The sequence below is a fragment of the Prionailurus viverrinus genome, chromosome E2 (genome assembly GCF_022837055.1).
Source record: "Prionailurus viverrinus isolate Anna chromosome E2, UM_Priviv_1.0, whole genome shotgun sequence".
Classification (NCBI taxonomy): domain Eukaryota; kingdom Metazoa; phylum Chordata; class Mammalia; order Carnivora; family Felidae; genus Prionailurus; species Prionailurus viverrinus.
The window spans coordinates 8,204,041-8,222,047 of record NC_062575.1 but is presented as its reverse complement, the minus strand read 5'-3'; the positions used below and the strand labels follow the sequence as shown (position 1 = coordinate 8,222,047).

Below are 18,007 nucleotides of genomic sequence, written 5' to 3'. Positions count from 1 at the left end.
TCTTATGATGAGAAAAGCACTTATTGAACACTACTAACAACAAGGCCTCACTCTGGACATATACACAGACTTCACTAGAAGGTGCACACAGCTCACAATCTGTCGACATCTCAACTGACAAGAAGATCAAGACCCTGCTGCGTCTGTGGCTGGAAGCTGCTGACTTCTAGACTGTCACCAGTTTCAGAAACACCTGGCAGAAAGAGCCCTGGTGGCGGGGGGGGGGGGTAGGGGGGTAGGGGTGACCACTAGAAATGAATCTGGAAACAATAAAGTTGGGCCATTTTCATATAGTTAATACAGCTGAGACTCCCCCAAACTCTGTTTGCCCTAGCTTGTGTCTTCAATGTTTAAGCTCCAAAATCAGTACATTGTCAAAAAGGAGAGTCTAATGGGACCATTTTGCCCTAATTGCAAGAAAGTCTAAGAGAACAGAGACCATATGATTCAAGTCAATTATTTTATAGAAGGAGATAAGTTACGCAAATGTTAACTGATTGTTGGCAAAGGGAGGGTACATGTTACAAGTCAGGTGTGTTGGCAGAAGGGAGAGAGTACCTAAGGCTCTCTGCCTAACAAAATACTCAGAATCGGGGTTTCCATATTTCTCCATGGCTTGATTTCTCATGAGTCACTTTCTGTCCAAAGGATTCTGGAGACCAAATGAGGTAAGATTCTTTCAGTTATCCACCAAGAGGTTTTAGGTCTTCTCTCAGCTAAGGCACCTAGTGGAAGTATACAGGCAAACCTCAGAGATCTTAAAGATTTCGTTCCAGACCACAAGAAAGCAAATACCACAGTAAAATGAGTCAAATGACTTTGCTGGCTTCCCAGCACATGTAAAAGTTATGTTTACACTACCCTGTAGTCTGGTGAGTATACAATAGCATTACGTCTAAAAATCAGTGTACACGCCTTCATTAAAAAATACTTTATTGTTTATAAGGTGCTAACCATATCACCTGAGCTTTCCGCAAGTCAGTCTTTTTGCTGGTGAAGGGCCTTGCCTCCACGTGGCTGGAGCTTCTGCCACAGCGCCTGCCGCTTCACCTTGGACTTTGAGGTTAGGACGACAGTCTCTTTCCTTTGCGTCTCACGAACCAGTATCGGCCAATTTCAAGCTTTTCTTGTGCAGCTTCTTCGCCTCTCAGCCTCCATGGAACTGGTGAGAGTTAGCACTTAGCTCTGGATTAGGCTTTGGCTTAAGAGAATGTTTCCTCTTCTATCCAGACCGCTGAAACCTTCTCCACATCAGCAGTAAGTCCTCTCGCTCTCTTCGCATTTGCATGTCCGCTGGAGGAGCCCTTTTGATCTCCTTCGGGAACTTTCCCTTTGCACTCACAGCTTGGCTAAATGATGCAAGAGGCCTGGCTCCGGCCTATCTCCGCTTTCAACATGCCCTTCTCCCTGAGCGTAATCACTTCTAGCTTTTGACTTAAAGTGAGAGACGAGGGACTCTTCCTGTCACTTGCACCCTTAGAGGCCAGCGTAGGGTTCCTAACTGGCCTAATTTCAATACTGCTGAGTCTCAGGGAACAGGGAGGCCCGAGGACAAGGGGAGACGAGGGAAGGGCTGGTAGGTGAGCAGTCAGAACACACACAACGCTGATGAAGTTCACTGTCTTCTGTGGACACGCTTCGTGATGCCCCGAAACAATGACAATAGTAACATCACAGACCAGCATAAGAATTATAATAGTGATTATAAAGTTTGAAATATTGTAAGAATTACCAAAATGCAATACAGAAACACGAGGTGAGAAATGCTGTTGGAAAAATGGCACCAATAGACTCACTCGACGCGAGGTTGCCACCAACCTTCAATTTGAAAAAAATGCACTAGCTGCGAAGCTCAATAAAATGAAGCACAATAACACGAGGTATGCCTGCAATTTATTTTTCAGATTCCTCTGCGGGATTAAAAAGTCTTTTTCTCATCGCATTGCCATGCTCCCTGCTCTTGGTCCTCTTTTCCATGTACTGGAAAATAAAAGGAAAGGGGAGAAAAGAGACAGCAGATTATATTACCATTTATATATCAGCTGAGTTAGATATTTTAAAATATTTGCAAAATAAGTTGTTTCTGCTGATAAAATTCTTATTTGTCTTTTATTTCAATGAATCTGAAATTGCAAACACAGTACAGCACCTACATCCTAATAGATGCACAAATATTTACTGAATTAATTTCTTCCCAAAATATGAATTCAGGAAATATTTAAGATGAGTGAGTATGGTCCCTGTTCTTTAGGAACTCACGATCACACGCATCTAACCTCTGCTTGAACACTTATAGTTATGAGGAGCTCACTACCTTGAGAGGTAACCTATTTCGCTGTTGGCCACTGTTGAACCAGTGTTTCCACGTAAATTCTCCTACTGCCTATTTCTTCTTGCCTGCTATAATGTGGCAAATATCTGGTTACAGATGACCCACTTACTACCTCTTTTGTAGGCTGAACATTCCTGGCTTCCATAGAGGTTCACAGAACATGGCTTCTGCCTTCTAATAGCTACCAAGCACCTTTTATGAAGCGCTTTAATATCAATATTCCTGATAAAAAAATATCACAACCAGAATTAAATACAGAGCTCCACAGTCTGATAGATGTGGGCTACAGTGGATCTACTAGTTCTTAGGACCTAGACATGTTATTTCTATAAATATTATCAAGAGTAAATGGCTCTTGGCAACCATATTATCCTATTAGTTCACGTGGAAACTTCTAGTCAGCTAAACTTCCCAGGATATTTTTCATTATAAAGAGTCATCAAACGGATTCTCCCCAAATCCTACATTTCTGTAATTACTTGGATCTAAATGCAGTTTTCACCTGGAGGTTTTCAGCCTAGTATTCTGATCAGTAGGTTATTAAATAACAGGAAATACACAGCCTGGCACTTAGACAATGCACTCATTTAAAGCAGAGAAACTTGAATATAAGTGTTTTTACATGGATATATGTACAGGTTTATACACACCAATACAGACATTATTTTAAAGGTGAATGAAGGGTCCCTATGAAAAAGGGGAAAAATATAAAAGTAAATTCAAGTTGAAAAAACTAAGTATTGTGAACAGCTAGACATCAAAATCTTTTAGGAGCCAGAAATATGGGAAGAGGCCACAGAAATGAAATCAGTGATAGAGAGCTAACTGGAGACCTGACTGGATCCCCTGCCTCTGACCCCTGAGACAATGGTGTGGAGGTTCATGATCAGTACATCTTCGGGTCCTGTAACCTCAAATACAGGGAGCTAGGCTAGATGATCTTTAAGAAGTTTTCTGGATCTAAAGTTTTGATTGAAGAGTTATAACATAGCTTCTGGAATGATAGTTTCCGAAATTTTTTTCTTCCCCATCAAAGGACCACTTCAAATTATAGATGAAACACCAGGTCCCTTTAACCAAAATCATTCCTTTTATCTGTCATACATTAATTTTCTTCTAAAGATTTTTCGGGGGAAAAGGGCATTTCATTGCTTTAACAAGTTTTGGTTTTGTTTTTTTTTTTTTTTTAAAGGCACTATTCTAGAACATGCAGAGATACATACTCAGAGAAAAATATTTGATATCTATCTTTAATCACATATGCTGGACTGCCCACCAGCAATCAGGTTGGGAGAAGGGTTTTAAGGGTAAATCTTCAGAATACTGTGTAGGTGGCCCCAAAAAAACAGGTTAAAGAGCAAATTATACTCTATGTTAAAATATATGTTAAGATATGCCCAAAGGGAGTCCAGATGGCCTCTGAATAAAAGAAGGAAAAGAAAAATATATGCATGTGATGTTATTCACAAAACTTCACTGAACAATGTAGATAGAATGGAAGCTCAGTTAACCAAAAACTAAACCAAACCGAACAATTAAGAGGGACAAAAAGGATGCTGCAAAAGTAGTATTAGTGATTCTTTCAATAAAATGGGGAATGGGGGGGGGGGGTGGGGTGGGCAGTAACACAGTGGCAAAGAGAGGCAAAGGGAAACTGGCCAGGTCCTTCTAGTTAAAAGCTTCAAGGAATAAAGTACTCAAATGGCACATGAAGGAAATGGTAGAGGAGCACGTGAGAGCAGTAAATGGTAAACCAGAAAGCATTAAAGGCAGAGAGGAAATAAATGAGCACAGGTTCAGAGGACTGAAGCATGAAAGTACAGACAGAAAAACATCCATAAATCAGGTAATGAAGCAACATAAAAACCACATAAAGGACTTAGAAAATAAGTCAAGGAGAAAATCTAAAATTTATATGAAAACAAAGTAAGAAAAATATCTACAACATCCTACCAAACGGTCACTAACGTCTCAGGACCGCCTGGGAAGAAAATTTCATATAAAGATCTAATCACCACACCAATGGCAAAAATTATTGAACCATAAGAAGAAAAAAAAAATCTAAATTTAGGGGAAAAGGCGAACAGACACAACAGAAAGCATGTGAGAAATAAATCGCTGCAATGAACACCACAGCGTGGGCTTCGTTTTCCCATAATCCTTATGAAAACCAAACAAAGCCCTTGGTTCAGCTTTCATATAAACTAGCTTTACCAGTGAAGAAAAACTCTTGAAAAATCAATTTAAAACACTTATACATGTACATGTTTGTGCAAAGAAAATGATAACCCTGAAGTGAGAACTCCAGAAAGTTCTTCAAACAGTAAAGACACTAGAAAGGGACTCTAGGAAGAGAAAAAACAAACAAAACCAAAAAACCCCCAAAGCCTCGGATTGGAAACTACAAAAAACAAAAATATAGATGCTGGACAGCTTCAAATATTGTAACTAATACCTTTCACCATGAGGCAAATAGGAAAAGAAGTTCAAAAATATGGAAAATGCAAAAAAACTGGAAGGCAGGTTTTAATAGTTATAGATTTTTTAAGGTTTTGGACATAACACAACTCATGTGTGAAAAGAAAGGGAATTAAATTTCTTTTCGAGGCACCTGGGTGGCTCAGTCGGTTAAGCGCCGGATTTTGGCTCAGGTCATGATCTCACGGTTCATGAGTTCGAGCCCCATGTCGGGCTCTGTGCTGACAGCTCGGAGCTTGGAGCCTGCTTCAGATTCTGTGTCTCACTCTCTCTCTGCCCCTCCCCTGCTCGTGCTCTGTTTCTCTCTCAAAAATAAATAAACATTTTTAAAAAATACATGTCTTTTCAAAGATTTCAAAAGCACCCTACTATATGTCCAAGTCCATGTCATGGCCTAACACCGAGTTTAGGAAATGAGTGTTTCCAATCAAGTCAAACTAGATCCCTATGGCTTGTACATGCCATGGTTATAAAGAAATTCACAATTTTAAACCTGTGAGGAGACCATGTCTGGCTCCTGCCATGTTCTATGAGGGAACAGGCCCGAAGAGTATCTGTTACCCACTACAGGTAATAGCTGACTGTCAGAAGTCTTTCTGCTAAACAAATTCAACTTCCCAAACCTTGCAATTCATACAGGAGAGTTACAATGATTACAATAAGGAAGTTGTTTTCATTTACGTGCATGCAAAAAACAAAAAACAACAACAAAAAAATCTTAGCAATGTTCTAACTGTCCCCAGAAAAGGCTTTTATTTCTCCTCTTGGTTTTAGGGGAGGATGTACGTCTAAAGTCAATTCTCTCTGTTATACTAAAATTCGGAATAAAAATTAACAATGGCAATATTGTAAAATATTGTTCAAAAATGTTCTATTCTACTGTTCAACCATTTTTATTCTTTAACACTTTTCTTACCTCATTCTTCAAGCATTTTCTCATCTCCCGATCAAGATCATTGCAATGACCAAAAAATTTCAGAATGCTGTGCTAAAAGGAAGAAAAGGGGTAAAATATTTCATCCCACAACATGCTAAGGTCTCTAGCACACAGAATTTAAATACTTATTCCTACAGAAATGGGTTTAACGTGTCAGCACATTGTTAATAAGTAAATAGGTAAGTCACAGGTATGAGGTGTACAAATAAATGGACTTATCCTGGCCATCCTAAAGGAGAGATAAAAGCTCTGTAGGTAGAAATGAAAAACCAAAAGACTTTTCCTTACTAAAAGGGAAGCCTATTAAACTGCCAAAACCTCACAATGACAGAGTGTAAACAATTCTGTTTTCAAGTACCTCTGTCTTTAAGGGCATGTTAACATCACAGCACAATCCATCATCTACTACGGGGAATGATGTCAAAGTGCACTGTGGCCATATTAACATGACCCGTAACTTCCTTCAATAGCAAACACTCTGTCCCACTGAAGAATTACCTAATATATGCTGAGTGCCAACACTATTTTCTCATTGGTCTCCATTCAAAATGTCATCAAAATACATCAGAAACACGTAACACTATTATTAAACGGTCTATATGGACCACATAAATAAGCCACTAATCCACAATATCAGAAAAATCTATGTCTGAAGTTCAAAGTCTGCTTTCTTTGAAAAGCAAAAATAAAAATCTCCCAGTGGTTTCAAGGCCTACGACAATGATCATGGCAAAAAGTACAAATGCTCCAAAGCAGATCACGATGAAGGCTGAGGTCAAGAACACGAATTTTCAGTAGGGCCATAATTAGTGCGTTTGCACATCACGATTTTTAAGGGTGCCCAGGACAGCATGGTGATGGCCTAAAACGACATGCCATAAATGCTGAACTTGAACTTGTAGTTATGATAATAGGCACCTGCTCCTTTTCTTTCCAATTAAGGCTTTCATGGAAACAGACAACACATAATTCATAAGCTATGCCCCTCGCTACTCCTTTCCCCCTGCTTCATCGCCGCTTTAAATGTCCTCTTCTGGTCCAGTCAATGAATGGGTTGGTTTTTCTGGCAAGCATTTAAGGTAAACTGACATCTCCTACTGGTTGCCTAATGACCTTTTCAGAATAAGTATTTCTTGTGCATTTTTCCTAAAGTATTTCTCTGACCACAGGTGAACGGGAACAATGCATTTTCACACACTTTCTGGTGAGGCAGAAACAAAAGAAAGGATTAATGTTTAGAATGCAAGGCAGTATTTCACAGTTTAGTTCACAGTGATTCCTATCGCCCCATACACATACATCTTATGTTTAAATCAAGGACAGCAGCTACTTTTTTTTCGTTTCACCCCGATATTTAAGCCCAAAGAAATACACTCTTGTGACATTATGTGCAAAACAAACCCAAAGTGTCCCGCTGGCCTTGGTAAAAGGAACGCCCAAGGACTGCAGTTCTCGTGCACACACAGAGCAAAGGCCTCCAGTGTGTGACGTCTGTTTCCAGAAAACCAACCTGGGCCAGTGATTGAATAAATGGGCGATCAATCGATATCTCGAAGACAAGGACTAGGGATACAGTAGTGAGGAAGGTGGACCTGGGCCCTACTCTCACAGAACACGGTCACAGAACAGAGTGAGTCAACGAACACAGTGACTGTTATAAAACAGTTGTTCTCCAAGTGCAGTCCAGGGGCACCCACGAGTTCCCCGGAGCTCTCCAGGGGGTGTATAAGATAAAAACTATTCTCCTGATAATCAAAGATCTTTTTTGTTTTGTTCATTGTCATTCTCTCACAAGGCTACAGTAGAACTTTCCAGAGGCTGCTCAGAGGACAACATCACCAAAGACTGGACATGAGGCAGATAGGAGACTCCAGCTATATTCTATTAAGCCAGATACCAAGGAGAATTGCAAAAATGCAAAACCAATGTCATTTTTCTGTTTTTTAATGTTTATTTATTTTTAAGAGAGAGAGAGAAAGTGCACACGTGCACGCAAGCAGGGCAGGAGCAGAGAGGAGGGCGGACAGTGGATCCAAAGCAGGCCCTGCCATGACAGCACAGAGCCTGACGCAGGGCTCAAACCCACGAACCGTGATCATGACCTGAGCTGAAGTCAGAAGCTTAACCAACTGAGCCACCCAGGCTCCCCAAAGGCAGTATCATTCTTTTGACTCTGTCTTTTGTTTCAGAAAATAAGATCTTTTTTTGTGAAAAATTACTATGTTAACATGTACTGGATTTATTATTGTATTTTTATATACATTTACATTTTTTTAAATTTCTCAGTTTTAATTTCTACTTCAGTAAATATCGGTAGCTAGAGTCCACACGCACAAAAGTTACTTGGGGTCCTCAAGAATTTTTAAGAGTGTATACGAGTCCTGAGACCAAAACGTGTGAGAAGTACCTTGAAGTAGGAAATGGACTACGTACGGTGTTACTAGAGGACAGAGTGACAACACCAAGAGAATCTAGGCCAGGAAAGGAGGAAATGAAGAGGCAAGGACAGATTACAGAGAATAAAACCTGGAGGAAGATGAAACCTGGTATAGCATGCGGGGAAGAGGAGATCGTGAGGAGGGCTCCAAGATAAGCCAAGGACAAAGCAAGCCCAAAGCCTCAGAAGAGAGAAATGTGTGCTCCACACAACTGCAGCAAAGGTCGCTGGGGAGCGAGGGGAAAAAAAGAGTGCCGGAGGGTGTGAAACCCAAGGCTAAGTAGGGGCCATGTTCATGAAGGTCCTGAAGGAACACGAAGGAAGAAAGTGAGATCGCGTACCACAGCAAAGGGAGCCGGTAGAGCGGAGCGATGCCCGAACGTAGTTTGAACAGTCACTCCTGACGCGGTGTGGAAAGTGAGCGAGGGTATAGAAGAGGACAAACCTGTCAGGGGACCCGGTTGGCCCCACGAGGAGAACACTGGAATTAACTGGTGTTCAGAACAGACACATAAATCGGCGGAACGGACTAGAGCCCAGAAATAGACCCAGTCATGTGTGGTCAACAGATTTTTGACAAAGGCAGCAAGTTAATTTAGGACGGAAAGGCTGGTGTCTGCAACAAATAGTGCGGGAAAAACAATCCCCGTAGAGAAAGGAAAACACTGACTCCTACCTCATACCAGACACAAATATTAACTTGAAATGGGTCACAAACCTAAATGTCACAGCTAAAAGCCTGAATGAAACCTTTGGAAGAAAAAAAGGAGAAAACCTTTGTGAGCAGGAAACACACAAAGATCCTTAGAATGCAAACAAACAAACAAAAAAACAAAACAAAAACAAAACCCCTCACAAACACTGAAAGAAAAAACTGGCAATTAGACTTCATCAAACTTAGAAACTGCTCTTTGAAGCACAACCTTCAGAAAGTGAAATAGGATGCCACAGACTGAGAACATACTCACCACACGCTCGTCAATGTCTTCAATTGTCAAGACAGGGTCTTGAATGTCAAATGAAAACAAATTCTTAAAACTCAATAAAGCAAACAACCCAATTTTAAAATATGGGCAAAGAAAATAATAATAATTAAATAAGTAAATTTTTAAAATTAAAAAAAAATAAACTATAGGCAAAAGACTGTATGAATGGTCAACAGGCACATGAAAAGATGCTCAAAATCAGTCATCAGGGAAACACACTCTAAAACCAAATGGGACGCGACTGCACACCCACACAATAACGTTAAATATCATTAAAATAACGTACAAATAAAATAACGTATAACGTATAAATAACGTTAAGATAACGTTAAATAAAGACTTATGATATCAATTCTGGATCTACATGTATGCTGAAAAAAGTCTGTCTCAAGTATATTGTCACCCACAACGTTCTTTGAACAAAAAATATCTAACTTCACAGATCAGAGGTAGTACTTACTACCTGTTAGCCTTTAAATTTTACTCATTTAAATGATACATACTGATATTATAATTTTATATATCTACAGTTTATGACTATCATGAGGAAAACGCATCATGCAAAGTTAAAGAAAACCACAAATGCTCCTTATAACTGTCTCATGCATCAATTATATGAAAAAAGCTTAATATCTGACATCCATAAAAATATTGGCTTAAGTGAATATATTCCAAAAATGGGTTTCCTTTCCATTTTGGTTTTAACCATGGAATTTTACTTCCATTCCACTAACAAGTAAGTAAACCTGCCAAATTAGGCCAATCACAATTTAAACCTAGCTAATATCTAATTATTAAAAAAAATTTCAATCTCCTTTAAACACAGAATGATGGACATCAAGGAAAATCTTAGAAAATTCTTACAATAATTGCATTATGATCAGAAGAGTCAGATTAACGTAATTGTTCTAACATCCTGTAATTAAAAAAAAGGAAAGTATTTTATTGGAAGAACATGGGTTCTGACTGTTACATATCATTTCAAAAGTTCCCTAACAAACTACCATGCTTAATTTTTAGTAATCACGAATGGAAACGGTATCTGAAAAATCACAAGCATCAATTACTAATCTTTAGTAAGCTAAGATCCGCCATATTATCATTCCCCTTCCATCAGTGGAGGTAACATTTCACATCACTGTGTTGTACCTAAGTTTCATCTTTGCTTTATGGTCATTTTTCTGAACTCTTACATTTTTGTGACATTCCTTAAGCAAGTTAATCAAGACGTTGCATTCTTCAGTGTGCAAGTGTGGAGATAAGTCAGGATGCATCTTTAGGAGAAGGGATGGAGCGCAGCAGAGCGACCTGTGGATACAAGAGTGTCTTGAATATGTGTGACTGTACTTGTTAATGCGACCTAAAGCTACTTCAGTAAAAACCTGCAGTGAGCTTTATCAGAAAGGAATGCTCACCTTAGGCAAATTATTAACCTTGAGCCTCAGCTTCCTTATCCAGCAGTTTAACAGATTCAGCAAGTTATCAGGTGTTCAGAGAACCTGCAGTTTCTAAAGAGGCCCAACACTGGAAAGAAGTGCTCTAGCAGAAACGGCCAGCCTCTCTTAATAAGCCTGATTTCAATTATTTTCCCCACATTCCTGAAATTGATTACAACTCATTTTGTTCAGATGAAATTCTACAAAACAAGAGAACTGGTTTATTAATCCTTTTAAAATGTATACTCCTCTCAGAGGGTTAAAGCCCCATCAGTCTCACATTAGTGTGAATTAACATGGACTGTTTTCTTCCTAACATCTGGCTGAGAAAATCTAACTAAACAATGAAGAGAAACAAAAAGCAGATGTGAAAAAAGTTTTTCAGTTTAGCAGATCTGTCCATAAAACGCAATTATTACAATGAAAGCAAGATGCTGAAATCCCAGAAATTAAATTTAATTGGTTCATTCACAAAGGAGAAAATTAGCAGCCAAGGTCAAAGGAAAAGCATTATTTTGAAGTGTTTGCTATAGTTATGTAGCACTATTTACCTACTCTTTTTTGTAACCTATTCTTTTTAACTTGGAAAAGATTACCAAAAGAAAGAACCAATGATTGCTTTAATCTTCTCAAAGGTTTCAAGAAAGACAACCTAAAATAATGACCTTAGGCAGGACAAAGAGTTCTTAGGTCAACAGCACAATTCGTAAAAGAAAAAATTGGTAAAATCTTATCAAACTTAAAACTTTCTCACTTCAAAAATATACCATTAAGAAAATGAAAAGACACAGGCATGGAAAGTAGAGCACAGGGAATGCGGTCAATAATACTGTAATATGCTTCTCGTGGTGAGCATTTCATGATGTATATAATAAATTTTAAAAAAAGGATAAGCCACACTTTGGGTGATGATGATGGGTCAATGTAGGTTCAGTTGTAAAAACACACAACTCTAGCGGGGGATGCTGATCACGGGGGAGGTTGTGCATGTGTGGGGCAGGGAGCGCATGGGGTCTCTCTGTACGTTCTGCTCAATTTTGCTGTGACCCTAAAACTGCTCTAAAAAATAAATACCCTACAAGCTGGAGACTAGGGGAAAATATTTGCAAATCATGTTTGAAAAAGGACTTGCTACCTAGAACATATAAAGAATGCTTACAAACCAACCCAACGTTTAAAATGGACCCCCAAAATGGGCAAAAGATTTGAATACTTCACAGAAGATGGTACGAGAATGGTTAATTAAGCACATAAAAAAAAAAAAAAAGGCTGACCACCATTAGTCACAGGGAATTCAAACTAAAACCACAATGAGATACCACTCACTGCCACCCGAATAGCTATAATCAAAAAGTCAGACAATACCAAGCAATGGTTAGGATGCAGAGAAAACAGACCTCATGCATTGCTAATGAAAATGTAAAACAGGACACACTTAATTTGGCAGTGTCTTAAGGAGTTAAACACATACTTACCAAATGACCCCTGACCACGGGAACCGCACTCCTAAGAATATACCCAAAAGAAATGAAAACATAAAACCACACAAAGACATGTATGCTAATTTTGACAGCATTATTCATCATAGCCAATACTGGAAACAATGCAAATGTCCAATAACCTGCCAACTGGATAAATAAATGCGGTATGCCTAGACAATGGAACACTATTTAGCAATTAAAAGGAATGCACGGACACAGGCGCCAACGTGGATGAACCTCAAAGCACCAAGCTGAATGAAAGAAGCCAGATTCAAAAGACTATATATGATTCCATTTATATGCAATGTGTAGAAAAGGCAAAATGGTAGAGAAAAAAAGCCGATGGTTTGCCTACACCTGAAAGTGAGAGGATTATTTGTCACTGGCCACAAAGGAACACATCTGCGCGACGAAAGCATTTTAAAACAGGATTGTGGCAGTGGCCGCACAATAGCAGTTTACCAAAATCACTGAACTCATGGTGGGTGAATTTTATGAAATGTAAATTATATCTTCACAGAGCTAATACAAAAACGTTTCAGAATTTCAAACTGCCTATCTACTTTCCACTGTCAACAAGTCCTTACAAATGTCTAAACAAAGAATTCCAGAGCATTACAGTATCCCTACTATTTCAGAACTCCATTTCCAAAAAGACCAGTGGATCACTGTTCCACTGAGTGACTGACTACACATGCACGCGCGCGCGCGCGCACACACACACACACACACACACACACCGCAAAGCACAGCTGAGAATCCCAAACCAGGCCGCTATGCCCAACTAAGTCCTTGAGTCTCTGAAACACATTTGGAAATGCAGCCAAGTTCAAGTTTTGTTTGCCTGCCGCTGACTACGAAGTCTTCTTAATGACATAATCTTTTCCCTCAGAAAAATGAGGCCTCATACGGTCTAGAAATTTAAGTCATCTAATGTACTATTAAGTCACTTAGAAACTGTCTTTTTATTTTGTAAATGTGACAAAACATTTTCACCTCTATCAACCAAGTCCTCAGATTTGTGCTTTTACAATTTGGAAACAAGCTTATGATGTACTGAAATGACCTCTTTGGCCCATTAAATACTTTAGAAGACACTTTGCAGCTGAGATAAATACGCCCACATTGTATATAAGTACAAATGCATACATACCACGATGTATATTTTTCCTCCCTCTGTTACAAAAGTTTATGCGCTGTAGACCCAGCCAGGGTACCAATAAGATAACTTCCTCTCTACTTAGTATCCTATGTAACTATGTCAAAGAAGAGAATGGTTTCATATAGTTTCCTTTTCCTATTCTTCTTGGTAAAAAACTAAACTACTACTTCTCAATCTACAGCTCTAAACACTGACCTACCTAATCCCTTATCTAACAAATTCCTTGCTTTACCAGTCATTCCCCCCCCTTTCCTCCACCCCACCTTTTCAATGAGGTACCCTCTTCTTCTTTCCCTCTGTCCACCCTGTACCCACACTCTCTTCCAGCGCCCAGCTGGCTGCGCGTCCCGTTGGTGCTTACACGGGTACACTGCCACACGCACAGCTATAAAACAATGCCACTGTTCCCACAACACTTGCTGTGAGTGCTGATATCTTCCAGCAGTCATCTTATCTTTAAAAGCCTATTCTGGGGCATGTGGGTGGCAGGTGAGCATCAGACTGTGGCTCAGGTCATTATCTCGTGGTTGGCGAGTTCAAGTCCCATGATAGGCTCTGGGCTGACCCGCTCGGAGCCTAGAGCCTGCTTCGGATTTTGTGTCTTCCTCTCTCTCTGCCCCTCCCCCATTTGTGTTCTCACTCTCGCTCTCTCTCTCGAAAACAAACATTTAGAAAAATAAAAAATAAAAGCCTATTCTAATAAACATTACTATAACTCAAAGTAATTTATGAGCTGAAGAAAACTAAATGTATATTCCATATTCTTACTTTTAACATTCCTTCAAGGCCATGACTGTATCTACATTATTAGTGTAGAAAATAATTTTTGAACACTTACCACACACTGGGCACAAGTCTTCTAATCCTTCCAATAACTGTAAATTCATTGGAACCGTAAGAAATTGCCTTTTTGTACTTCAAGTATGCATTACTCACATGTTCACATCAAAAATAAGTCCCAGGTCACATAGCAAGTGGCAGAGTTACTACTACCCAGTGCAATCTCTAAACCAGGACAAATTATTCCCATGTTTGAAACAGAAAACTTCCCAGCAGTTTGTGGGTGAAATACATTCAGATAGAAAAAACCATTTCCCAAAGAGCCTCTGGTTGGCTACAAGTCCAACAAGCACTAATTGCAGGTTCCAAAGAAGACCATGTAACATTATCCTGCATTCCTAGAAACAGAGGGTCAGTCTACCTCAAGAAAAAGAACAATACTGTAGTCGTCCTGAGCAGCCAAGTCCAGAATATTGACAATGTGAATGTTCCTGGAGAGACTGCTCAGGATGAAGACGGCTTTGCCTCTACTCTTAAACTCTTCTTCTCAGGATCCGTAAGAAGCTATTAATGAAACTGGGAATATTTACCAATTTAGGGAAGCCCCCATCAGAGGTGACAGATAAAAGGAACAACCTGGTTAAGCAGGAGAAACGATGGATCTGAAGGCAAAAGTTGTGGACTTATCTGTCCATAGGTTATAACACTTTGGTTACTTAATCTGACCTAAGTCTCTTCTTCCATAAAATGGTATTAGCTCTGGACCTATATCTCTGAGGGGTCATGAGGTTTAAAATAACACATGTGGGAGTATCTGAAATGGTAAGCAGTGAGCGTGACATTTGCATTTGTATATGTGAAATGCTCATCACATGACGGGAAAGGCTGAACTGAATCTGCAATGGTGTTTCCAAGGTATTTCTGAGGACAGGTCTGGAAACCAAAGAGTGGAAGACGTCATCTTCCTGGAGCTGTCCAACAATGAAGGAAGCTGCAATGGGAAGTTCTCGGTTACCTGTCTTAATGTACCCCAAAGAGACTGGCTACATCAATTAAGGATGTCACAGAGTGTATTTCTGCACTGCATCCTTCACTTTCTTCTCAAATCGAAGTTCACAACTAAACGATTTTAACCTATTTTCAGAAATGAAATTCGCAATGGATAAAAACTTATCACCACTAGGAAAATACAAAAAAATTTCAAAAGGGTAATGCCAAAATAATTATGAACAGCAGCATTGATGAAACAAAGGTGAAGGGAACATTTGTGATTAAGACTTCACATGTGTCTGTGTGCACTAAGAAAGAGGAATAAATTCCATTCACACTGTTATGATTTAGACACAAAACTTCAGTCCCACTTTTACACTGGCATTTAGAAAACACCAGGTTAACTTGTCACAGTTAAAGGGCTTCCCTCCCCAACTCCACCCTCTGCCTCTAGAATGCAAACGTTTATACTAAAGCAGATGCTGAAACTCTTTAAAATGTTCAGTTGTGACAATAACTGGGTGATTGGCCCCTGCAAAGCAATTTTAACCTTTACTTGGGGGTACGCTGGGAGGACAGAAGCAGTATGGTACTCTCACTAAAGACATAAAGATTACAGTCTTATTCACCTGATTCTACCAAGACAGAGGTAAAATTTTCCTAATGAGTATTCCACGATAGATTTCAACCACCAGGTGGCACAGTTTTAAAAAATAAGCCAAGAAGTAAGCAATACACGACCTCTAGTAAAGAAAAAGGAGTAAGCATTTTAATAACACCTCAGCAAATCTATAATCACGAGGAGGAAACCCCCTATTTTAATGTCACTTGTGTTTTATTTCCAAAGATTTTGCTGTTTTGTGGCTGCACCAGAAAGAAATGTACTCTACAGTTGCAATTTCTAATGTCTTTTTAAAACAAAAAACAGGGGAGCCTGAGTGGCTCAGTCGGTTAAGCGTCCGACTTCAGCTCAGGGCATGATCTCACGGTTCGTGAGTTCAAGCCCCACATCGGGCTCTGGTGCTGACAGCTCCGAGCCTGGAGCCTGCTTCGGATTCTGTGTCTCCCTCTCTCTCTGCCCCTCCCCTGCTCACACTCTCTCTCAAAAATAAACATCAAAAAAAAAAAAAAAAAAGTAAAACAAATCCAGAAAAGTCCCTTGTTTAGAGTTTGAAAAATCTGTTCTCCAGGAAACACTGTAAACTTAATACACAATGCTTTCTAAAACATGCATTTTTTTAAGGCCTACTTTCAGAAAGCCCTGGAATTAGTTAAATTAGTATTTCTGCAACTATTTCAAACTATGCACCATATTCAGCAGAAGTAGCAGACGCAGCAGGGTACCGCCTACCCTACAGTCTTCTACTTATCACAGTTGCAAAGGGACCAAATCTAAACATCTGCTATTGAGTGACTAGTGCTCCCAAACACAGACCATGCCCCACTGCTACCAAAAGGAACCCCTGGGCTGCCTGGGGGAAAGATCCGTAAGGCTCTCAAGTTCCACCACATAGTTTCCTAAGGAGTGGAAGCTGCAACTCTCCCTGAACAAACAACAGTACTCAGCAGGTGCTGGGCATTCTGCCAAATCACCTGAATTTCAGAGAAAAAAGAATCAGTCCATATACCTCAAAGAACGCACACGCTAGTGAGGGAACGTTCTTGTAAATGCACATAGTAAATGCCTGATCAATGCTTGCCAAATGTTGAATTCAGGATTATTGTAGAACTGAAAATTGGTTCACACCTCAACATAGTTAACAACAACAACAACAAAAGAATGGAAATGAGTGAGGCTCATTTTAAATAAACTAAACACGTGCAGAAGCCTGTATGTACAGGAAAGGAGACACAAGGGTGTCACAACAGAATTCCTTCTCCAGCGCCAACCTCTTTCATGCAGTTAAAGTTTTAAATGAAAGTTTCCAGAACGCGGGTTTACTTAAGACTCTTCATTAAGCACCTTGCGTGAACCTACAAACACGGTAACTTTTAGTTCCAATAAAAGGGACCCGAATGTCTACCTTCCTTGCAAAGTGTACTGATGGGGATCTCCATGGATTCTCGCTTCGCAAGACAGACTGGTGGCAACTTTCACTGCAGCTGACAGGTGCAGCTACATGCAATTTCTAACTCCGAGATGATAATAATAATCATGCGATTCATTGAGCGCTCACCACTCCTAGTGTCAAACGCTGTGAACGGCTTCCCTTCTGACCATCGATGCGATGGGTTGTACCCGTTTTACAAGCGTGGAAGCCAAGGCTCAAGGAGGGGAGGAGCCCACCCCATCCCCCGCCCAGGTCACTAGGCTCGCGAGTGGCGAGACAGACTGCAGCGAAGAGAGAAAGGTCTAAACCAAAGCATTCTCTAAACTACCTCGGCAACTGCCTGCGGGCGGAGGGCCCCGGACGCGCCTCCAGCTACAACCGCAAAGCCCCCCGCGCGGTGGTCTGCCTCGAAGCAGGGCGAGCCACGGCCGCCCTGAGGACCAGGGACCTGACCTTCAAGGTCCCAACCTCCGACAGGGGCAGGAAGGGACACGGCGGGGCGCGCGCGAGCAGGGCACGAGAGGAGGGACAGGTGGGTGTCCCGCGGCCTCCCAGGACACCGCGGCCAGGAAGAGAGCGCTCCTCGGAACGACCGGGACTCCTGAGACTCACCCGACTCGAAGCCACACAGGGAGGACTGAAGTGACAGTCACCAGCGAAGACTCCCCATCCAAAGGCCGGCGGCCTGGGCGCCGGAGTCGCAGCAGCTCCGGGTAGCGAAGTCCCCAGCGCCCTCCACAGCTGACCCGGCTCGGCGCGGCCAGCCCCCCGCTGCTCCCGGCCTCTGAGGCGCATGCGCCACCCGGCCTGGACGGGCCCACTTGCGGGCGCTGGGGGGAGGGAGAGCGAGTGCACTGAGGCACGGCCGGGCCTAAAAACAGCAAACCGAGCCAACCAGCCAAATTTCGTGGCTGAGGTTAACTGCGTTTAACTAATG

The 18,007-nt window shown here is 40.9% G+C and overlaps 1 protein-coding gene across 3 annotated transcripts; it reads right to left on the bottom strand.

Annotated features, from left to right (window-relative positions):
• Positions 1-916: 916 nt before the first annotated feature.
• CMC2 (C-X9-C motif containing 2) lies at positions 917-17,987 on the bottom strand. Of its 3 annotated transcripts, none has more exons than XM_047836226.1 (4): positions 17,683-17,987; positions 10,364-10,478; positions 5,727-5,798; positions 917-1,980 (listed from the first exon to the last, which is right to left on the bottom strand). In XM_047836226.1, the coding sequence occupies exons 2-4, from the start codon at positions 10,442-10,444 to the stop codon at positions 1,894-1,896; spliced, it is 240 nt and encodes a 79-aa protein (XP_047692182.1). In that variant the 5' UTR covers positions 10,445-10,478; positions 17,683-17,987; the 3' UTR covers positions 917-1,893. The 3 variants fall into 3 exon arrangements, with proteins under 3 accessions (XP_047692182.1, XP_047692183.1, XP_047692181.1); XM_047836227.1 differs by lacking the exon at positions 17,683-17,987 and adding an exon at positions 17,399-17,539; XM_047836225.1 differs by lacking the exon at positions 10,364-10,478.
• Positions 17,988-18,007: the final 20 nt, after the last annotated feature.